Source organism: Zymoseptoria tritici, chromosome 2 (genome assembly GCF_000219625.1).
Source record: "Zymoseptoria tritici IPO323 chromosome 2, whole genome shotgun sequence".
NCBI classification, from domain to species: Eukaryota; Fungi; Ascomycota; class Dothideomycetes; order Mycosphaerellales; family Mycosphaerellaceae; genus Zymoseptoria; species Zymoseptoria tritici.
The window spans coordinates 1,552,300-1,574,757 of NC_018217.1; the positions used below are offsets into that span (position 1 = coordinate 1,552,300).

A 22,458-nucleotide genomic window follows, 5' to 3' on the forward strand; every position below is an offset into this window, starting at 1 on the left:
CGGGATGGCCCGCCGCCATTATTCCTCGTCGCTGTTCTCGTCCTCGATCATGTTCATCTCCCTCTTCACCAAACAACGCAATCTACCGCTTCAACCACACACTCCTTTGCCATCGACATTTCATCCCCAGCTCGAGCTTGCTGTCAATATCACACCTCCGACCGCGACCGCCGCGCCTTCTGCGCACTTCTCGCCGCCACCATCAGGCAGAACCTGTCACCAGACAAAGCCAGTGACACGTGAACGCGCCGCGCCGACGTTTCCAGCGGCGCCCACCCTGCTGTACAGTGATTGATCGACCGCAAGTACCCTATAGCTGTGTCCGTCAAGGCATTAAAGACGCGTTCCCGAGCTCTGGCTGCTCAACAACACCCATCACACTCGGCCCACCATGGCCACAAGTACTGCTTTCGCTCCGCTTCCCGTTCCCGTACTCGACGACAGCATGGAGTTGACCTCATCACCTGGGGTCAGTCATGCAGACAATGACATCGACCTCGATCTCGACGACTATCGCGGAGTGCAGCTTACAGACGATGAACACATGATGGAAGATTCCCAGCCCACACGTCCAGGAACAGCCAACGACGACATGATGGAGGATGCTGAGCAGATGGCTGGCACCCCCATCGTCGAAGAAGTTATGCATGATGATCCTGTGAATGTCACAACGTACGACCACGATGAAGAGCTCATCGACTATAGTGATGACGAATACCAAGAAGACATCCCAATCGCGGACGAAGCCGACGCCACTCAACACACCGACAACAGCTTCGTCGCACCTACGGAGGCTGTGACCGAGCTGGAGGCCGAGTCGGTTGACGAGGAGATCGCGCGCAATCCCGAAGACGATGTCCATGAGGAGCAAGACGCCGTGCCATCTCTGCTTTCGGACACCGTGCCGGCGGCCGGTGGAATCGAAGCGCCGCAGCAGCAAGGACTTCAGTCAGATGGCACACTTGGAGTCAATGATGTGCCTGCTGACGAAGTTCCCGCTCCTGACACCGCAAGGCTAGAGCAAGCTACTACACTCGTTTCAGATCCCGCAGATCTCTCTGGTACCACGGCAACTGCAGAACCTGATCACGAAGAGGAGGCACCGTCCGCAGATGAGCAGCAGCACGATGGTAGTCACGCAGACGAGACCACTTCGAAGTTGCCTGGTGCACTTGACACCTCTGCTCACTTCACTCCGGACGGTCCTCCGACTCCCTCTGACACTGGCATGCACCCAATGACTGTCACGTACAAGGGCTTCGAGATGCCTCTGTTCAAGTCCCGTTCGCAGCCCACTGGCCTTCTGAAAGACGACAATCTCGCAAGCCTCAGCCTGAGCAATCTCATGGCTAATTGCAGGCAACGTCTTGAGTACAAGATCGGTGAGAGTATTTCGGCTGATCAGGACCTCGTTCTGAGCGTTCAGAACATGGGTTTGATTGTCGGCGAGAATTCGCCCTACGCGTTCCAAACCAGTCTGAGCGAGATTCTCGAAGTTTACATCCAGCTTCACCAGAATGATGGCACCTCGACTATTCCACCTCTCGCCCTCTCGTTGTCTTTACAATTGAAATTCTCCAGCAGCTTCAATCTCTTCAAGGTCGCAGCTCAACAAGGGCAAGGCATGTCTAGCTTCTCTTTTCTGCAGCAGAACGAGGATGATATCGAGTCTTACTACGAGGAACAAGCGGAAGACTATGGCGAAGAAGAGGAAGATCAATACGCCGTCACTGGCGAGAACGATCAATACGAAGGCGAGACGGCTCCCGAAGACTTTGGTCAAGAAGAAGCGTCGCAGGATCACGAAGGTCAAGAGTACGAGGAGGAGCACGAAGCACAGTACAAGGATGACAATGACCACGAAGGTCAAGCTTGGGATGAGCAACAAGTAGAGGCGCAGCCAGCAACTCTCAACGAGGAGCCAAATGCCGATGAAGATGATGATCACGAGGAGGCCTCATATGAGTCGTATGAAGAGCACGACCAACAGGATTTTGCCGACACTAACAACAACTTCTCCGGCACCGAGTCAACAACGCACGATCAAGGCGCAGAACCTCCCGCGGACCTCAACGTCCAGACCGCAGGCATCGCAGCGAACGCCGACGCTACAGACACACAGATCGAGCAAGAGGCAGTCGAGTTCAATGAACCCGAGTCTGCTGCAAGCTCAGCGACCATTCGTGATGGAGCTACGAATGATGCGACTGGTGAGTCCAACAACAATGAAGAAGATCTTATTGATTACGAAGACGATGATCTGACAACCTGGCCTGAAGAGCAACATGCAGACGACGGAGAGGACGAGGCCGAAGCCCACACTGGCGGTCTCGAAGAAGCAGAAGAAGCCGCCGCCGCCGCCATTGTCTCCACGAACTACGATCAGCAAACGGACGATACCGTTGGAGCACCTGCAGGTGATGAGTACACGTTCGACTTCGGTGCCCAGCAGGAGGAACTCATAGACTATCCGGAAGACGATGAGGACGATCACCCTCATGCTACCGACCATTTTGCGGAATATGACGATGCCGCCGCCGATAACACCGACCAACCTCGTGAAGACGTCGCAGATGAGCAGGGCCAGCCAGCCGGTGTAACCGAAGTGGCCGCAGGCCACGATCCCGAACGTGGGCCAGCAAATGGAGCGAACACGAACCAGACTGTCGCGGACACCATCGACTTTGACGAAGACCGCATCGACTTCGACGAGGACGATGAAGATGTGGTTCAGCCGCAAGCCGTCGCCTCGGCCAGCACTTCCAACTCTCCGCTTGGCAAGCGGTCGTTCGATGAGCACGACAATGGCAGTGGGTCAAGCGTACAGCCGGATCCAAAGAAAGCCCGCGCAGGATGAAAGCCATGCCATGACTTGACGGGATTCCGGAAGCACTGCCGTCATGGCAGTAAACCTACGGCGCAGCACCTGCTCGACCGATCAACTTCCCCACACCCACACATCCATCCACCCATTTCATACTCACCTGTAATACTAACTAGCAGACACCGATCCAGCATCTCCATCGCCATTCATGCGAACAAATTCGCATTGACTCCACGCATCGAAGGTACGAGACTGCCAGACTGCAGATGGAAAACGGTAAGTGATCCCAGCGATATCCGCAATTACGAAGGGGACCGTGGCATCAGCGAGAAAGAGGGGCGTTTGAACGGGGTTTGCTTTTCTGAGCGCGATGGAGCAAATGGCGTTTTTGACGGATGGGAAAGATGATACCCTTGGATTCTAGCGGCTGCGGCCCATCGTGCGGACGATGAATCCCTGTTGTGCACGCGCTGCGCAGTGGTTTAGCATAGTTAGCATCAGCAGAGTTTACTTACAGTGCGAAAGCGATTGAAGTTTGGTTTCGGTGGCCGCAATATTTCATGAATGTTCGTCATTGTTGAAGACAATGGCGTCCACCGTGGTATCGGCCGTGAAAGTCTCCTCGATGCCATAACTCAGTTCTTCAAGTGCCATCGACTGGCGCCTTGTGTATCAACACAGATCAGGCCTTGTTCGTTACCCTTCCACATTACAGCAATCCTTAAACGCTCTCCGCTCCAACCCTCTCCCCAACCAACTCCATTCCTCTCCACACCTTTCCACTAATCCTGCCCGAGCCACCCTTCAGCAAGCCATCATACTCCACCTCCTCAGCAGCACCTTCATCCTCCCAGCCTTCTCTCAGGCCCCATGCGAATTGTAACGTGATCAACTCCCGCCTCGCGATACCCTGAACGATCTTACCCAGGAACCGATCATTGCAGCTCAACATCGCGCGCGAGAGAGCGGACTGGCGGGCACGGAACCAAAGTGACAGTTGGTATTCGCCGCCGGCGCCGGTTTCGATGACAAGTTGGTCGAAGGCGGTGGAGGCATGCGGCAATTTGACGTAGCCGCATGAGATGAGCGTGATGGACTGAAGAGGTGTGGTAGGGCGAGCGGCCGGCTGCTCTTCCCAAGGTGGTGGGTTGGGAAGGTATGAGGAAACAGTTGGTCCTGGGGAAATGGTGTCGAGGATCTGCGCCCAAGAACCCTCACGATGGGGAGCGGTCCAATGAGTGGTGTTTGTAGCTTGGACGTTGGGCTGTGCGACTGGAGGAATCGGGTTAGGCATGCCGAAGTTGGGATTGATCTGGCCAAAAGCAGGGAGTGGCAGTCCGAGCATATGATTCATGTGCTGAGCCTGTAGTGCGTTTTGCTGGTGCACCATCTGCTGCTGTAGCAGCTGTAGTCCAAATGGCTGATTCTGTAAGTTGCCTGGCCCTGGCGGCAGGCCAGGAACCAGCTGAGCGATCGGTGGTAGCATGGGAGGAGCTTGCACTTGGCCTAGACCCTGCTGAGGAGGGTTCTGAGCTTGTGCCGCGCCTTGCAATGCCGCCGCCATGGCTTGGGCAATCTGCTGTTGCTGCAAGTTACCATTCGCGAAGCGAGGATGCGCCGTCAGTGAGACAGAGTCCAGAGTGAGACTCTTCAACGCCTTCTCGGCGTGGTTGCTCACAAGCTCTTGAAGAACTGGAGGGGAGATCCAGCAGTTGGTCAATGTGAGATGCTCAATGAACGGGAACACCAGACAGACAGGGTTGATCGCAAGCGCATGCCCAGTCTTGGTAAGTGGTGCTGGTAGAATGTGATTGTTGCGCGCGAAGATGCCGTCAGCATGCTCACCTCCGCTTGCCCAGCCAACATTGAGTGATGTCACACTTTGGCGGAGGCAAATGCGATCTTGAAGAATGTCGTAGAAAGTGAAGACGGCTGCTGAGGGATGCTGAGGGCAGGTCTCTGCGATACCAGCATCATCCTTCTCAACAGATCGCCAGTCAGGCTTGACCAGGAGTGTAACGTCTGTCAAGTTTGGCAGAGCATCCCAGAAGGAATCCCTCGCGAGAAGTGGTAGGAAGCCACTGGACATCTTGGAGATTTTCAGCGTCTTTACCATGCAGAACTTGTCGGCGTTATCGATGACAGCCAGCATGTAGCATTCCAAGAAGGCGCGCTGTGCCCATTCCGTTTCGAGCAGCCACTCTTTCTGCTCCTTCCTCAGGTCTGCTGGAACCAAAGCCGACTTGTCGTAGTAGTTGGCAGAGTCCAGCTGACTGAAAGTGGTGTACAAGACACCGAACTGAGGGTCCTCGGTAGCGCCGTGTGCGTAGATGGTTGGAGCTGCTTTGCTAGCGGAGATAGAGGACCATAGCCTCGTGTCTGCATAGCGGGTACCTTTGATTCCGGGAAGGTCACTTGGATGGATTCCTTGAGGAAGAGGTCGACGGGCAAGCGAGACCTCCTTGCGATCGCCGGGAAGACCGAGACTGCGATGACAATTTTGTATCGCCTCCCAGAGAGCACTTGCCTCTTGAGACTGGCGATCTTCGACAGCTCGGGAGGTGCCAAATATCGATGCCTGGCGCTGAAAGATGCGGGCGTAGATCGACTTGTCCGGACCGTTCAGCCAGCCAAGACCACTGTCGACCGACAGTGCAAGCTCGTGAACTTTGTGAAGATTGGTGAACGCGGCCTTCATGCGCAAGGTTTCGTCCGCCGTCTGTTCAAGTCCTGCCAGTCCGGCGAAACGTGTGTACTGCTCGAGGGGCCAGTCGTAGGAGCCAAAGTACGAATGCACATGATCCAGCTCTCGCTTGATGGGCGGACGAGAGAGTTGATCCTCCAGGACATCGAAACTCATGCCGAAGCGCTTGATATGTGGCCCGAAGCCTTGAAAGACGCGAAGACCGTGTCCCTTATACACCTTGCCTTCTGCATCATCCTTGGCGTTCTGCCAATGCAGTCCGGCGGATTCTTCCGTGGCTCTGCCTTTGCCTTTCGGTCGCTGGAATGGCCTCGAGTTCCGATTGACTGTCTTGGTGTCTTCTTCGATCATGTCGTACAGCTCAGTGTTGAATGGTACGACTGAGGTATGGAACAAATTGCGAGAGACTTTCTTTTCAAACTCCTTGTTGACCAGCCTCATCGACTTCACTGCGTCTCTCGCGAGATGATCTGTGATGAGATCAAATAATTCGACTGGAAGTTGGTCTGCTGGCCAAGTGGCTGTGGTAGGATAGATCGTGGAACCAGCAACGGCAGTATCGATGCGCTCTTTGTGGTCAGTCATGATAGTCAGGTTAGAGTCTTGACCAATTCCCATTCCCGTTGCGACAGAATCGCCACCACCCCAACCCCATCGAGAACCAGCAGTGATAGGGTACAACGGTAGGAAACTGATCCTCGCAGAATCATCTGGCATCTCACCGACGTTCGAGCTTCCACTGTACAGAATGGCGGAATGGCTGTCAGAGGGTTCAACGATGGCAGTCTTTTTCTTTTCTCTCGAGCTGTTGAAGAGCCAATTCATGGACCTCTGCAACAATGATGCAGGTTCACCGGGATCGGTTTGAGCGGCTTGCTGCTGCTGTCGTTGCTGGTGCGAACGGGCGTGGTAGTTAGCCAGCTCCATTTCCATCGCGAACAGTCTGTCTTCGTCGTCGGTCTCGTCATCGTCGGGTATCAACAGGGTCGTGGGGTCCGAAGGCTTCGCAGCGGTTGGGGCGCTCGGAGTGCTTGTAGATCTAGTGCCAAACACATCCGAAGCTTTAATGATTGGCGCTTCGGAACTGCCAGAGCGTGGCGCGCCATCTCGGGGAGCTGAGAGCGAGAATTTTCCCGACCGAGCTGACGAGGAAGCCTTCCTCTTAGGAGGCATTCTGGCGGCTGGTGCGAAGTCGTCTGCTTCAGGGTTCAGGATGGCGGTATGAGGAGTGCTGCGCCCACGGACTTCGGAAGGGCGTGGAGGTGGAGGCCGGCGAAGGCTTCGGCGTAGGCGTGGTGGAGTGGCGGGTCCAGACTCGGAGGCATTAGACGCGGAGGAAATGAGTGTGGAAGATTGCGTTGATTGCGCTGCGTTGCTGATGTTTGCGTTTTCGCTTGCGCTTGCGGTCGGCGACGCAGGAATCCCGTACCGAGACAAGGAACGGCCATTGGAAGACATGGTGTTGCGGATTGATGATTTGAGAGCAGTGTGCTGTGCGGTCGTGAATGTTGTTGCAAAGTGCAGAAGGTTTGATGGCGTGGAAGTGAAGGCGGCGCAGAGATCTCTCCCCTCAGCTGAGAATTAGAAAAGGTCACGGGATGTGCTCAGCGATAGAAATCATGGCGTGCTGCGGTGAATATTGCGGTGCGTCCCCGAGTGAATTGCGCCCTTGGTCGAAGAGAATACAGTTGCGTGGTCGTCGCTGACAATCGCAAGTTCTCTGGTTCGTAGCTTGGAATTGGGAAGGTGGACGCTGACAGATGGAGCTAGTGAGCGGGTGGGGCCGTTAGGGGCCGTTAGGGGCCGTTAGACTGGGACCATCAATTCACTTCACTCTTCACGTGAAAGCTGTCACACATCTTCAGACATAGTACTCAAGCCCGCCGATCAACGTATGAGCGGAATTCGAACTACGATTTCTACTCTAGAATGGAACACAAGAGTAAGCAACGCCTAGGTGGCCTTGTTCAGACTCCTCCGCGAGCGCCCGTCGCTTCGCCGCCGTCGGGATGAGTAGACCTCGTCCTCCTCTTCGCTCTCATCGACTGCATCTGGTCCGTCGTCGTCTACTTCACCTCCAGTATCGCGTCCTTCCGCCCTGTCGTCCACGATCTGCGGTTCCTCCCTTTCAAGATACGCCCGCAATTCTGCGCAGAGGACACGATTTGCCTCCTTTAGAGCCTCGAACTCACGGTTCTGCTCCGGTCCCTGCTTTTGTTCCTTGGAAAGCGACTTCTTGTATTGCTTGCATCGCTCAGAGTATTCGTCTCTCTGTTGATGCGCCAATCTTATACTCTCCCTCATTCTGCCGAGCCGTTCGTGCAACTCTCGCTTCTCCTGCGTAAGGGAACGCACCTTGTCCTCCTCCGCTTGCAAGCTGTGTTCGAGTTGAGAGACCTCGGCTGTAATTGTGGCGAGGATACGAGCAGAGGCTCTTCGGCCTGGGCTTGCATTCGGCTGCCGTGGAGCCGGAGCCGGTGAGGTGGAGAACCCGACAAGAGACTTTGCCAGCTTCGCTTGAGGTGATGGCGCGGTGGCTAATTGTGGGAGAGTTGCCTGTTGCGAAACGGGTTGTACGCTAGGTTGGACTGAAGAGCTTGAATCTTGCGCAGAGACGATCAGATGTCTTGGTTCCTGCACTCGAACTACCATTCGACTCTCGCCCGACACATCTCCCACCTCCGATAGGTTGGTCAGAGCTGTGGTAGGTATGCGCAGCCTGACCATGGGTCTCTTTTGTCCCGTCATGTCGTCCGCTTCGCTCGGTGAATCTGCGCGTTCGCGTTTGCCGCGAGAATCTTCTGGAAGGGGCGGTGGTGCGGTATCGCTGTCGGACGCAGAAGTGGTCAGATCAACCACGGATACCCGCCTTTGCGCCATATTTGAGATCATTGATAGTATCTTGTTGGGATGGGTATGGGAACGAATCGAGGCTGCTTGAGAAAGTCGTGGAAGTCGCGCTAGGGGTATAGCGTAAACCTTAAATCACCGCAGCCTGTTTGTGGTGATCTTTGGTTGGATTGATACCTGCAAGTTACTACGCGATGCATGGAGATCGATCACGATAGAGTTACTTTCGATCTGTGTCTCGATATTATGGCCATGTTTGCCAGTCAATCCTGAGACGCGATCAGTAGAAAACGGCGATATCACTACCGCAGCAAGGCTTGACATGCAGTTCACCAGACATTTCATCATTGCGCGTCGAACAATAATGTCGCGCTATTTTCCAGCGGCACGAGACGAGTCGAACAGTAGGGCGTAGAGCTTGAGGCGTTACTCCAGCGAGTCGGCGAACAAGAGCATCCGACATAGTCTTTGGACTATATTTAAGACGACAGTGCGGCATGTTCTCGTAAGAGGACTAATCTTCGTTGCAAAAACAAATCCCTCCATCGCGCACTAGACTTGCCGTGCCACTGATGCTTGCCCTGCCTTTCGAGCTACACGACCATCACGCCAGCCTTTAGTTTGTCGGAAGTCCAGCCATTCCCCGTCTGTCGTACCGTATAAGGACCTCGAAACTTTGCCCGATCTTGCTGGACTCATCTAGGCCAACATCTTTGTGATCCGCTCGATTGCCTCTGCGGTGCTCCCAGCGAACCAACCTACGAAAGACTTCAGCGTCACACGTATGGCAGCGAGATCACTCTGAGCCTTCTTCATCTCCTCCATGGTATCCTCGTAGTCGCTCTTCATCTTTCCCATGGCCTCGTCGTGGTCGTCTTTCATCTTCGCCTTTGCCTTGTGAATCTCCTCGTTGTCGCTCTCGAGCTTCGCAAGGGCCTCGTCCCTCTCGTTGACAGCTTGCTGGAGGTCGGCGATGTTGATCATAGTCTTCTCCGTATCCTTTGCCCCGCGCTCCAAGGCCTCAACCTTATCCTCCAGCTCCTTGTTCTCGCGCTTGAGGTTCCGAACCAGAATGATAGCTTCCTGCTGCTCGGTCTGGACCGTCTGGTACGCGGCATTCAACTGTGCCATAAGACCTCCAAGGCGACCTTCACGCGGTATGTCTTGATCTTCAGAGTCATGGCTGCTCGCAGTCATTGGGGCGACAGGAGCAGTTGTTGGTGGCGCGTTCATGGACTCTGCAACTTTGCGCGACGGAGTGCGCTTGCGCTTCTTGATGGGGCTGGACGTTTGGTCGTCCTGTTCGCGCTGAGCTGCGCCTGGCTGGTGTTGCTCGTTGTTGAAGGCAATGGAAGAAGCTCTCTTCGCAGCGCCTTTCTTCTTCTCCGCCGCGAGCTTCTCTTGACCGTATGGTAGGGATGAGTCAACCATGGTCGGAGATTGAGATGGGAGAGATTGTGTTTGTGTCGGGTTGCGACGAAGCCGGTGATCGAAATTTGCCTCAAGGTTTGTCTCGCGTTTGTGTTTTGTCTCGTTGCTTGGCTTGAGAGAGGCGCGTTAACATCGTTGCTACGTAACCGGTGTAGCTGGACGATCACCTCATGAGAATGTGTAACTTGTGAGGGAGCCTCCCCAGGACACATTTCGGAGCATAGCAGATTTTTCCAGTCATTCGCGTCTCCGTCCATTGTGCATCTTGCCACCAGGCGTCCTAGAGTGTGGTTGCTGAGCGTTGTATCGAAAGCTCTAACTTCCAGACTGACAAGGCAGCCCACTTCAAGCGACCTAGCAGGCGTCGTCTCATTCACTCGGTGGGCATCCCGATTTCGAAGACAGCCTAGATTACGAAAAAGAAACTCGATCGAAGCAGCGATTTTTGCGCTAGCAACAGACATGCGCTGACCCTGGGATAGGAGCTGTCCTTAAGATACGCCTGGTCTCTTGACGTGCTCCAATCCCACGTAAGCACAACGCGAGCGGTTCGACGGACCTGTAGTCGCCAGCAAGGTCCGGAGCAATGGTTCGAAGTCACACCGGAGTCTCGTCACCATGTCTCGTGGGAAGTGGCTGCTTTCATGACGGCCTCTGAGCACACCCGGGACAGCTTCATGGATCAATTCGGATCGTACGGTTCGGTCGTCGGATGCTGCGCTCGTCATATCCCTCCTTGACTTATGATGTCTGTGGGCTCTGTTCTGCTCAGCACTGCTTCGCCATGTTCAACCAAGTGGAAGGAGCTCACCAGCCTCATTGCTTGAAGCTGTCCACTACATACTATCTATCATCTCTTCAACTTCAACGTAGAGTGCTGGCCAACTCCGCCTCCGCGAGTCATTGCGGGAGATCTCGAAGCATACGGTCATCCAGGATCCGGGCATCCAGAAGTAAGATGATCTGCGGAGTCAGGACGGGATGGTCAGTGAGAAACGTGCCGCTAGATGGTGCAAAATGGGGACGATGTGCCCAGTAGTATTTGCTGCAGCGGAGAGCGAAATGCAAAGTGTCTTGGGTAGCGTTGTGATGGCAAAGCCGCAAAGCGCGATGTCAAACGACCCGCCTCCATGCGACGCAGATTGACCGGCCGAAGTGAGGTCCTGATCCACGAGCCGGGAGAGCATGGACGTCAATATCACCTGCACAGTCAGCCGCGAACAGATAGTCGCCAGGACCGAGCACATGGATTCTTGAATGCGTGCATAGAGTTGTCACCGGATGAACGGGTCACACCACTGCGCTGACTTGAGTTGCTCCACTACCACAACCTCGAGGTAGCAGTGTCGGCGAATGGTCCACTTTTCGTACTTGCCATGCTAAACAAGCGTAGGGACAACTTGCAAGGCCAGCGACGTTTCCCGTGCCGATCCCATTTTTCGCTCGCAAAACAAGCGTATGAATAACTTGCAACGCCGATGACATGTCTCTCGCCGGTATCCGCCAAGGCTCGCAAAGCATCCTGAGGTAGTCTCTCACTCTTCGGAGGCCTTAACGGCGTCGGCCAGTTCAGCCAGCCGACGGCCATGTTCGTTCCAGTCCCTGCCCGAATTGTTGATGGCCACCGACTTCGCAGCTTTGGCAATCCTGCGCAGCTTAGGTAACAACTCATTGGTGCTCTCCATATTTTCCTTGAGCTTGACATGCTCCGCTGTCAGCACCGAGAGGTCGTCATCACACTCTGTGAGCATTGTCTTCAAGGCAGCCTCCTTCTTCTCCCCTTCGTTGCGCAGCGTTTCGACGTTCTCCTTGTACTGTGTGAAATCCGAGCGCTACCGATGTCAGCGCTACTTGAATCCGCGGCGTGGCAGGTACGTACTATTTGGCACTGGAGATCGAGACACTTGCGATCTCGCTCCGCGAGCTTAGCAGTGCTAGTCTCGGTTTGCAGCTTATATTCCTCAGCAGCAGTGGCACTCTTCTTCTTTTCATCAGCAAGCTGAGCACTCAAGTCCTCAACCAAGATCTGAAAGCCGCTTGCCATGGAAGCGGCTTGTTCGCGGGGTGACATCTCGGCCATCTTCGCAGACTCTTTGTGCATCAACTCTTCTCTTCGGGTCAGCATGACTTCAAATTCACTCTTGCGACAAGTGATTACTCACCAAATGAGGTTTCTTCTTTCTTGGTCGTGTTAGGCGCGCCTGAGGATGTCTTGGACATCTTGGTGACAGAAGCCATTGCAGAAATCTCAGAGCGGTGGTGGGCGTGGTGAATGTAAAAGTGACGGAAGAAATGAACGAGCGGAAGACTGTTGTATGCGGCCCACACCACCAGGCGCATTCTGCTTCTGACTGTCGTATTGACTTGATGAAACTTGGCAGACGTCCAATGCGGCCTCGAATCCCGGACATAGCAGCTTCTGATCGTCGAATCGTGCTGGGAAGGAATGGAGCTGACATGAGCTAGACAGTGAAGAAGTCTGAACGTATCATTCCACATGTCACCATTCGTAAGATCCATGTGTTCAGCTCACAGTAGCCCCTCTGTATCATCCGGGTCCAGCTATGCATATGCTCGAACGCTGCACAATGACCAAACCAATGACCACCTTTCCCTCAGTCCCTGCAAAGCTCTGCCAATGCATCTTCAAGTGCCACCACCCCCACCAACCCTTCCTCGCCCGTTCGACTCCCAGCCATCAACCCAGCTGTCCCCCACAAGCCTCTCCCCTTATCCCAATGCCTGAACAGCATCTTCAGGTCCTCAGGCACGCCTCTGACTACCACTTGACACCTGGGGACCGCAGTCCGACTCTCCACTTCTGCCGCCACCTTTGCATACTCCTCGGCGAACAATACGGTCTGCGCAAACAGCGTGCTGCGAACTTTCTCCGCTTGCGAAGGGACCAGCACGCCGATGAGGATGTACAGCGCGCCCTGGGCATCGAGCAGGTAGATACCCTCGGCTTCGAGCGAGGACTGTGTGAAAGGCGAGATCTCTTTGGCTTCGACTTTGACTTCGTCCGGAACAGGAGAGCCGGTGCGGGCAGGAGATAGTCGATTCCAAGATGGACGCCGGTTCCAGATCGAGGTGAGAAGACTGGGTCTCGATTCGGGTTGTTGTATTCTGAAGAGACGAGTCTTGAATTTGTCCGGCGCTGGGGCCTTGAGCTGCCAGAGAGGAGAAGGCTTGGCGATGTGTGCTTTCGTCGTAGTCGGGCTGAAGATCTTGAGGAAGCTTGCGAATTCCACGCCACCATCGACTTCGATGATCTCGCCCGTTTCGCTGAGGTCCATGGCGGCGAGGCGGGCGCCGCTGAGTTCTTCCGTGGAGCAGCCGCTGCCTTTCCATAAGTAGAGTCTTGTCTCCTGGAGCGTGACTGGGTACGAGATCAGGTATACGAATCCGTGACATAGTGAAGCGACATTAAAGTCGACCTCATCGAAGACAATATGGCCCAGATGTTTTCGTCCACATAGTATGTACTGCTTGGTCGCTGTCTCACGGGATCCTCGCCGAGTGATGAAGATGCCGCCAAAAGCTTGTAGCAAGGCGGGCGACTCATGTCCCTGTCTGACCATGTATATCGCGGTCGTGCTGTTCTCCCTCGCGATACGCTTCGCATGGACATTTGCAGCGTCAATTGTCGTTCCAAAAGCGGTCTCACCGGCCCATATGTACACTTCGGCGACTTTGGCAGGTTTCGGATTCGTGTAGAAGTGTGTGCAAAGGAAAACAGACTCGTCGAAAACGGTGTACTCTTCCTGTGGTGGGAGGACCTTCGATGACCCGTCTGGGTACACGACGGACACTGTTTTGCGAGGATTCCGCACGTCATGTGCCTCACTGGCCTGACTCGATATGATGGACGCAGTGTTTAGCGCCAATTGTCCGCGAAATTTCGGCACGCATCCAAGAGCGCTCTGGAGCAGCCGCCCAGCTTCAGTCTCCGGTCTCTCATCGACAGGACTCGAAGAAGTGGAAGAACCTTGGCGGGTGGTTAGTGCATGGACACCAAAAGGAGGCTCTACGACGTGACTGCACGGCTATCTGTCAGATTGAAGGTTGAAAAATCAGGGGAGGTGGTGTAACGCAAGGAAATTGTCTATCACTCACCTTTGTTGGGCGAGGATTCCGCAAGCTGCCCGCTGACCATTCGGGAAGGCTTGACCGGTCTCGGAGGCAGACCAGCAGAGCCCGGTGATGTGCCCATTCTGTCGCCAGTCCTGTTGGGGGACACGGACGCCAACAATCCAGCCGATCTCATAGCCGCTTCCTCGTCTCTCTTGGTGCTAAGGTAACTTGGCGATGTTGCCTCACTCTTGGATGACCCCGGCCTGCGTCCCCAAATCGCCGCAGATGGTTTGCCGGTGGGAGAACCCTCGTCGTTGTTCTCCTTATTTGCCTCGGCCGATTTAGTCTGCGATGCCCTTGATCCTCTCATCGAGCCGAAGCCTTTGAACTCAGGCACCGACGTTGATTCCGTCGAAGCAGCTGCTGGCTGATTGAAACCCATGCTGCGCTTGGACGACAGCGCTGGGCTCGCGGGTTTGTCGAATCCCATACTAGGCTTGGCAGCCAACGCAGGACTCGCTGGAGCCGCGACTCTGTTAGAAGCGAGGCCTGCGGCGGCAGATCGAATCGGTGTGGTCGGCTTACTCGACTCGTCTGCATCCCAGCCAAGCGTCGGCGTCTTCCTCAGCGATGCCGTAAGAACAGACGCCGCAGAACCAGGCAGAGCTTGTGGCTTCGACTTCTTGATCTGATCCGGGTTTTCGAGCGAGCCATCTAAAGGTCCGATGGGCGTAGAGTTCGATGCATGCGAGCTCGCAGCTGTGGGAGTTGCTGGTCTGGGCCTCGAGAAATTCGGGCTGCTAGGCGTGGGCGGTGACCGTAGTCCAGCGATTGTAGCCTGGGGCGACTGAAGTTCGGGAAGGTCTGTGGCCTGTTCCGGCTCGACAGAAGTTGTCGCTACTGCAAGCTCAGTTTTGGTGCTGCCCTTCTTCCGCTTGGGACCCCTTGCACGATCTTTGCGCACGTCCTGGAGCTGACTAGCATCGCCAGACTGTTCGCTGGGTGGGCCATGACTACTCGATGTGGAAATGGCAGGCGATCCGGTCCTTGAAGGTGTGCTCGATGGCGGACCTCGAGCAAGAATTCCGGCAAGTCCTGGATTGAAGCGAGCAGCCAACTTCGATGTTGGCTGTTGGACTTCCACTGCGCTAGGTGCGCTCGCCGTCTTTACGAGAGGCTTGTCGTCTTCCGGTCTGGCGGAAATTGTGCTCGAACGGTCCTTGGTCTGCACATCCACAGCCGGAGTCTGCTTCATGCTCTTGTGCCTAGCCAAAGCCTCTGGTGTTGCCTCGCGTTCTCTTCCCAGTGAAGCAGAACCCCGCGCACTTTCAGTCCGTCCTAACAGCTCCCTCTTCGCCAGAGCCTCTGGCTTCGCGGGAGGTGGAGGCACCTCGCTGCTGATCTTCCGCTCGTGAGCCTGACCGGGCAGATCTCGGCCCTCTTCTTTCGCCTTCTTGATGTCCTCCTTTTTCGATAGCAGACTTTCCTTCAGCTCGTCCTTCCTCTCGGTCTTCACCGGCCCATCAGTCACTGCCAATCCTGACTTTCCACGAAGAATGTTATCCTTCAAAGTGTCAGGCGCAACATACTTCTCGGGCTGGGTTTTGCGCAAATTTCCAAATTTGGAAAGGAATTCAGGCTGCGCACCTGTCTTGACTTCCGGCGCAGGTCGGGACTTGAGTTGGCTGCGAAAATCGACGGGTGCTTTCGATGTAGTATTTGGCGACGATTCGGGTTTGCTCGGGGATGGGGCTTTGATGGACTTTGCCCGCGACCTGGAAATTGCCTGTGTTGGTGTTGAAGGAGTCTCTTTAGTCGTAGACACGGTTGGCGTATCCATGCCGTTGGTGGAGATGTCCTGGGTCTTCTCGCTAGCTACTGACGGCACATCAAGAGGTCTTGATGTGTTGTTCTGAGGCTCTTTGACAGGGTCTGCTATTTCCTGCGTGGGCTCCTCGCGTTTCTCCAAGACTGGCGCTGGCTGCATCTCGAATGCGGACTGCAATGCCGCGGGTTGCCGTCCTTCTCTTGCGGCTGACAACGAGGAAGCCGTTGGAGGGCCGCTGAATTTGTCTGTCGTCCAGGTGGATTTGGACTTCAACCTCGGCGAGCCAATCGGCGAACTGTTCACAGCATCCCTGGAATCCGACCGCCGGAGCAAGCTAGGCCCAAACGGCGATTGTGATGTCTTCAATGGCGATCCAGGCCGAGACAAGGGCTTCGTCAGATCGATCTCACTTGGAAGAGAGTTTCCGGCTAGAGGCGTGGGGTCTGCATTGGCGCGCTGCGCCTTCCGACTTGCCAGATCTGCCATCCAGCTCGGCTGGTTGTTCTTCGCCGGTGCAAGCTGTTTTGGCGACTCCGGCTTGGTCAACGAGCTCTCCAGCCAGCTGGATTTGGCAGGGCTGAAACGCTTGGTCGGACTACCAGGAGACGCTAGAAGTGCGCCATCGTCGTTCGCGGTGCTGTGGAAGGATGCTACAGATTTGCTTCGGCTGTGGCGTGCGAGGGTGGGCTTCATGGACCCAAGTCCATCGTCGAGTTTCGTGTTCGGTAGATTGCTGTTGCTGGAGCTGGTGGGCCGTGATCGTGCCTCGGGCGTTGTTTCTTTGCTTGCCGGAGCAGGCTCAAAATGCGGCATGCTGGAAGATCCCTGAAGTCCACTGTGACCACTTGCGGCAGAGTTGTTTCGACTAAGACCAATACCCGGCTGAGCGCTCCATCTCTTGACCTGCGAGTCCGATCGCTTCATCATCGCACTCTGCACGAACCCGCCCATGCCTTTCGTCGGCGATATAGGTCGTTCCATTGCACTGCCAAATCGTGCTTGTGGGTCCGAGATGGCAGAAGTGCGCGCCATGCTTGAGCGCTCGGGACTTGTTGCTGATTCGTGGGAGGATCTGTACGAAGGAGACACTCGTCGCTGACCCTCGTCCTCAGCGATGAGCGACTTCAGATCTGGCTTGCCACTTGTAGTTGACGAAGCCGTCGAGAAACGACTTCCCGACGAGAGCGCACTCTCTCGCTGCGACTTTCTCGACGTCACGTCAGAAGCTCGACTCTCAGACGTAGGTGATCCGCTCCGCTGGGTATGGTCTACCGAAGAGTCTCGCGAGAGGCCTGGAAGACCGCGCCGACTTGTGTAGGAGGAAGTATCACCCACTGTAGATTCGTCCTTGCTTTTCCTGTACGCTGCATTGCCAATGCCTCGATCCGCTGTCTGCTTGAACCATGAAGGATCTCTTGAACCCAAAGACGCTGCGATGGAATCTCTGCTCTGTTCCGGCTCGTCCACCGATGCGCCTCTTGGATTGGAAGCACTGCTGTCCACAGCAGCCACCGAAATCGGTCGACTTGAAGCCAATTTCGATGTTGGTCTCCGTTGCTGCCACGAGAGCGTGCCAGAGCGCGCCAAATTCGTCGCACTGGGCCCTACGTTTGCACTGGAGTGTGATGAAGTCGCAGTCGATGCTGAGCTTCGTTGCGATGTTGTACTCGATCTCTTGATGGATCCAAATCCTTGGAATTCGGGCACATCATCCATCTTCGGCGAGGGCTTCTCGGGCTCCATGGCGGGCGATGTCAACCGTTTGAGACTGTCGCTGCGGGCATCGGCTGTTTCGCGTGTGGTTGAGGCGGACGGCGGAGTCATGAGCACCGGCGGAGATGTGACCAGACTGGCATTGGTCGTGACTCTCGACAGCGGGCGAGTGTTCGGCGTAGATACTGGATTGCTCTGTTTTTCCGGAGAAATGGATCGCGCACGATCTGTGGTAAACAACACTTTGATCAGCCCTTGCGCGTCGGTGGAGATATTTGTTGGTTTTCGGCTTTGTGTAGCAGCGCTGTCCCACATGAAGACCAAACCCCCACTATGGTCTCATCTTTTGGCGCGCATTGAATTATGCCGTGTTTCCTGATTTTCTCTCAATGTTGTATACATACCTGCTCGTCTGGCCGCTCGCTCTTCCCGTCCCCGCTGCACTTCCTCCTCAAGTTTTCTGAAACGCTCGGCGTCTTCCCGTTCTCGCTTCTCCGACAACTCTCTCACGGACTTGAGAAACGCCGCAGGATCGAGATCGCTTTCGTTGGCCGCGTCTTGTTGGCGTTGTGTGGGACCGGGCTGATGTTGTGTGCCAGACGCGTCCGTGGTCGAGGATGGAGTGAGCGCCATGATTATTATTATTATTCTTGGACCGTGTCAACTCGCGGCATGGGTAAACCGTCCTCAGAGCTACAGGGATCCTGCTCCACGAAACTTGAGATGGACACGACAAGGGAGTGGACGGCTCTGTGCCAGGGTGCAATAGAGAGAGATGAAAACACTTCACGCGTAAAAGAACGATGTCTATGTAACGCGCGGTCGGAATACACTTCGATCTAGCCGTTACCTCCCCAAAAATCTCACCAGCCGAGCGTGGAATGCTACTCGCGATCGGGCCTTGTCCCTTTGGCCCATTGTGAAAACAATGGAGAGCTCAACGCAACATGCAGGCCACTCCGATCTGGCCTGCGTCGCATCTCACATTTGAAACACTCACGCGTCCTTCCCAGCTCACAACCAGGTCGTCCATGCGTGATGGCGTGCGCTTGGAGGTCTGACCGTCGGTCCGGCTAGACCACTTGCGATGTACCGCGAAAGTCAATTTTCGCGTGCAAGCGTGACTGCTTGAATGGTGGAGGAGAGAAGAGTCTTTCGCATCGTGTTGACTCTGTGATCAGTAGAGAAACAGTCTGTCCTTGGCGTCCTGCACAACCCATTGTAAGCCTTCCTGCAAGTTGAGCCCCGTCATGGCCGAACACGGCAGGATGTGCCATTTGTGTGTGAGAATGCTGTCGAGTTGCAGGCCCTGCAGACGATCGCTTAGGTAAGATTGTGTCTGCCGAGGATCGGATGGCTTGAGTTGGTGCTCACCTTGCGAATATCGTCCTCGCTCATACAGCCAGGAACATCGCTCTTGTTCTTGAAGACGAGGAGAGAAGCACCCATCAGACGCTGCGTGTCATTAGCTCTGAAGTGTCGGAAGAGATGGCGAAGATGGCGATACCTCCTGGACCAGCAGGCCTTTCAACTCTTGACGGCAGTCATCTACTCGCTCCCTATCGGTGGCATCGACAACCCAGATAAGTGTGTCCGTCTTCTCAAAGTAGTTCTTCCAGTATGTTCGGAGTGTCTTCTGGCCTCCGACGTCCCCTTCACGCACGTCAGTGGCAATAGACGTGATGTGATGCTGTCTCACTCACAGATATTCAGTTTGTATCTTCTCACTTCATCAGCATATGCACAAAGTCCCACTCACATGACAGAGCTCACCCTTCGTAGTCGATCGTCTTGATGATGAAGCCGAGCGTCGGACTCACGCTGTTCACATCCTCGTTCATGATCTTCTTCACAATCGTCGTCTTGCCGGCATTGTCCAACCCTCTGCAATATTGGTCAGTGTAACTCCTTTGACGTCGGCTTCATACCATGCACTGACAGCATCAGAATCCTCATCTCCTTGTCCTTGAGCCGAGCCTTTCTCAATATCGACAACATTCTCGGATACTTGTTCACTCTTGACAGAACACAAGAGAAGAAGGAGAGACACCAAAGGTTCACTCGCTGCATCGATCACGTGGCCCGACCTTCAGGAGACAAGCCAAACACCATCACTCAAACCTGCCTTCCAGTCAGCACTACTGATATAGGTTCCTCATCGTTGCTCTCTCTGATTGCAACATCGACTTTCACGACTCGACCTCATCCATCAATTGGAAACAACATACCGAGATCGACATGGCGACCTTCTTGACTCAATCACCGCCACAACCTGGCGACGGCACCTTCCTCACACAGACGATCAACGAGAAGTTGCGCCGCGCTCGTAGGCGACAACGCGGCAAGAAGCCAATGAAGCTGTCGTTTCTGCCGCAGGATGCTCACTCGATCGCTGATGAAGAGGAAGCATCCGAGTTGCAACATTTTAGCAAGACCATTCCGAGTTTCCTCGACAGGGAAGGAGACATCGACAATAGGCGAACAATCTCGGACAATACGTTCTTAGCGCCTCGGGCCGAAGCCGTTCTCGACGCATATGACACACCAGAGCACTTCACTTTCCTTCACCACCCACAACCACTTCGGCAAATACCAAACTTCGTGACCATGCCTGCACGTTATGACTATGGCTCCAATGCCTCGACGACGGTCAAGGCGAGCATTCCGCCACACCTCAGAGCGAAACATGCTGCCGAAGCCCAATGTCGCAGTAAGACTGATAACGCTGCGCTTCTGGAGAAGCTCCAAGCACTTGGTGCCAAGGTCGGCAGCCCGAAGGCGGTGACCAAGTCAGCAGGCGAGCAGTTTGACGCCTTGGTCTCACCGCGGAATGCAGAGTCAGCGCCCGTTTCCCAGGGCTCGGACCTGTCTGGCCGTGGTCGCGGACACGGTGGGGGGCGAGGTGGTACGCAAGGTAAAGCTTGGGATCGTCGAGACTCCAAGCATATCAGTGAGAGCTTCGTGAAGGCCAAAGATCACACGGGCACTGGACCCAGTACTACTTGGGAGCCACGAAGAGGCGCCGACGCAGCCGCCAGGAACTCGCAGTGGCCCAGTCGCAAGGACTTCCCCGATCCACCCCCAGACCGTTGGAAGACCGATTGGGCGGGCACCAATCGCAACAGCTGGGACAGCACCACCATTGAATCCGGACGTGCTTCGAGTGGTTGGGGCACCAAGCAGAAGAAACGTGATGCTCGCCAAGCAGGTGTGCCCCTGACCGGCTTCGATGGCAACTTCGCACCACCACCAGTGGACTGGGACTGCAGACCTGCCTTCCGCGACGGACAGACATACGATCAGATCATGCAGTGGATGGCAGGCATCGAAACCTTGCTTTGTGGGATCACTCGCCGCGTGCCCATCGAAGAAGTCACTGCTGGAGATGGCATCACCTACGTCTTCAGCGTGCCAGGAGCGAATCAAAGTTCAACTCAGAACGACACAAGGAAGCAGATGGGAGAAATTGCGCCTCAACACTGGGTGCCAGTGACTCTCGGTAGGAAGGCTCCTGGCTCGTTTTGGGACGAGGTCATGCCTGAGGAACCGCGACCCTGCGATCCCGAGGATCTGGTCGGAGCCCGCCCTTGGTGGGAGAAGCATGTCAAGGCTGTCGACCCTGAGAACAATAAGCTGCATTTCCTCAAAGATGTCGAGGCTCCTGCTGAGCTTGGCGTGGACCCAAACGAAGAGGACGCCGATCAGAAGCTCAAGCGAAAACACGATCTTGGCAGTCTCACGCACGCCGAGAATCGCATTCGTTTGGAGATCGCGCGCAAAGATGCCAAACTCGCAAAGCAAAGGAAAGCCGCCGCGAAGCAAGAGCGATTGACAGCCGTGATCGACAACATGGACCACCACCGCATCAAAACTGGCGTCAGTCTCTTCGTCCGAGCCGCGAGAAAAGAAGACATGGCTGCTATCACAGAGATATACAATTACTACATCACCAGTACCTGCTCGACCCCGGAACTCGACCGCCGTACCAAAGAGAATATGCACCAACGCTGGCAGGATGTGCGTCTAAATCGCATGCCGTACCTCGTCGCTTGTGAGCGTGGCGGTGTCATCAAAGCCAGGAACAACAAGAAGAAGAAGTCCGTCCGCACCATGCGTGGTGACGATGAGGACGTGATTCTTCCTGACAAAATCATTGGCTTCGCCTTCGCCGACGACTTCAACGACTTGAAAGGCATGTACCGCTTCACCGCCGAGATGGAAGTCTACGTCCACAACGACTACTACATGAAAGGTGTGGGCAAGTGTTTGCTCGATAAGCTCATGGGACTGTTGGACGGACACTACCTCGAGCGGGGAGGGTATGATGCTGTGGGCGAGGACATCGATGGTACGGGACAGCAGAGAGTGGTGAAGAACATTGTGGTGCATCTGTCGTATGACAAGCCGGAGAAGTTGGAGTGGGTTGGGAAGTGGTTGGAGGGATGGTTGCAGTTCCGCAAGGTGGGACAGTTGGAAGGTATTGGAACGAAGAATGGCAAGGCGTAAGTTGAGGATCATGAGGGTATGTTTGAGGATGAGCTAACATCATTTACAGTGTGAGCATGGCCATCTTCCAGCGCGAGACAGGCGAGCCGCTCAATCACGCCAACCCACCGATCATGATGGAGTATCCGACGACCGTTGGATGAACGGCGAGCTCTCCTTGGTGCAGGGAGACCATGAACCTGCGGATTGCGTAGGGACATTGTTTCCTTACCTTTGCTTTTAGCTGGACTTTTTGCTTACTTGCGAGACTCTCACGATGGCTCGTGGCGGTAGTTGCATCAGAGAGCAGTCTCTACGATTGAGACGAATTCGGGGCTCGAGACAATTACGAACAAAAGCGAGCATCATTATTTGTCGAGAAGCAACTTCGTTTGCATTTCGAGCACTCAAGGTAGACCTTACGCAAGAACACTTCACTCCATCTTGCTCAGATGTTTCGAAGCGTCTTTGTGCCTCCTCGTTCATAACCTCGACCGCGAAAGTCTCCTGGTCGTCTCATCGTACACCATGACCTCGCATTCATCACGT

General features: G+C 55.0%; 6 protein-coding genes across 6 annotated transcripts; 2 read left to right on the top strand and 4 right to left on the bottom strand.

The window, feature by feature from the left end:
* Positions 1-83: 83 nt before the first annotated feature.
* On the top strand, positions 84-3,015 carry MYCGRDRAFT_108024 (uncharacterized protein; the record flags this gene model as incomplete). Its single annotated transcript, XM_003854863.1, has 1 exon — positions 84-3,015. The coding sequence occupies one exon, from the start codon at positions 392-394 to the stop codon at positions 2,855-2,857; it is 2,466 nt and encodes an 821-aa protein (XP_003854911.1).
* Positions 3,016-3,545: 530 nt separating this feature from the next.
* Positions 3,546-6,113, bottom strand: MYCGRDRAFT_36240 (uncharacterized protein; the record flags this gene model as incomplete). The annotated part of the gene is made up of 4 exons (XM_003855541.1): positions 3,546-4,096; positions 4,421-5,164; positions 5,348-5,738; positions 5,856-6,113. 4 exons carry the CDS (start codon positions 6,111-6,113, stop codon positions 3,546-3,548), a joined length of 1,944 nt encoding a protein of 647 aa, XP_003855589.1.
* A 2,964-nt stretch (positions 6,114-9,077) lies between these two features.
* MYCGRDRAFT_90696 (uncharacterized protein) lies at positions 9,078-9,809 on the bottom strand (the record flags this gene model as incomplete). The annotated part of the gene is made up of 1 exon (XM_003855540.1): positions 9,078-9,809. The coding sequence occupies one exon, from the start codon at positions 9,807-9,809 to the stop codon at positions 9,078-9,080; it is 732 nt and encodes a 243-aa protein (XP_003855588.1).
* Positions 9,810-12,424: 2,615 nt separating this feature from the next.
* MYCGRDRAFT_37456 (uncharacterized protein) lies at positions 12,425-13,546 on the bottom strand (the record flags this gene model as incomplete). Its single annotated transcript, XM_003855539.1, has 1 exon — positions 12,425-13,546. A coding segment is annotated over one exon (1,122 nt), but the record flags the coding sequence as incomplete, so codon positions are not given.
* A 5,055-nt stretch (positions 13,547-18,601) lies between these two features.
* On the bottom strand, positions 18,602-19,422 carry MYCGRDRAFT_84586 (uncharacterized protein; the record flags this gene model as incomplete). The annotated part of the gene is made up of 6 exons (XM_003855538.1): positions 18,602-18,733; positions 18,799-18,879; positions 18,932-19,077; positions 19,128-19,144; positions 19,198-19,308; positions 19,364-19,422. 6 exons carry the CDS (start codon positions 19,420-19,422, stop codon positions 18,602-18,604), a joined length of 546 nt encoding a protein of 181 aa, XP_003855586.1.
* A 240-nt stretch (positions 19,423-19,662) lies between these two features.
* On the top strand, positions 19,663-22,073 carry MYCGRDRAFT_108025 (uncharacterized protein; the record flags this gene model as incomplete). The annotated part of the gene is made up of 2 exons (XM_003854864.1): positions 19,663-21,926; positions 21,980-22,073. 2 exons carry the CDS (start codon positions 19,663-19,665, stop codon positions 22,071-22,073), a joined length of 2,358 nt encoding a protein of 785 aa, XP_003854912.1.
* Positions 22,074-22,458: the final 385 nt, after the last annotated feature.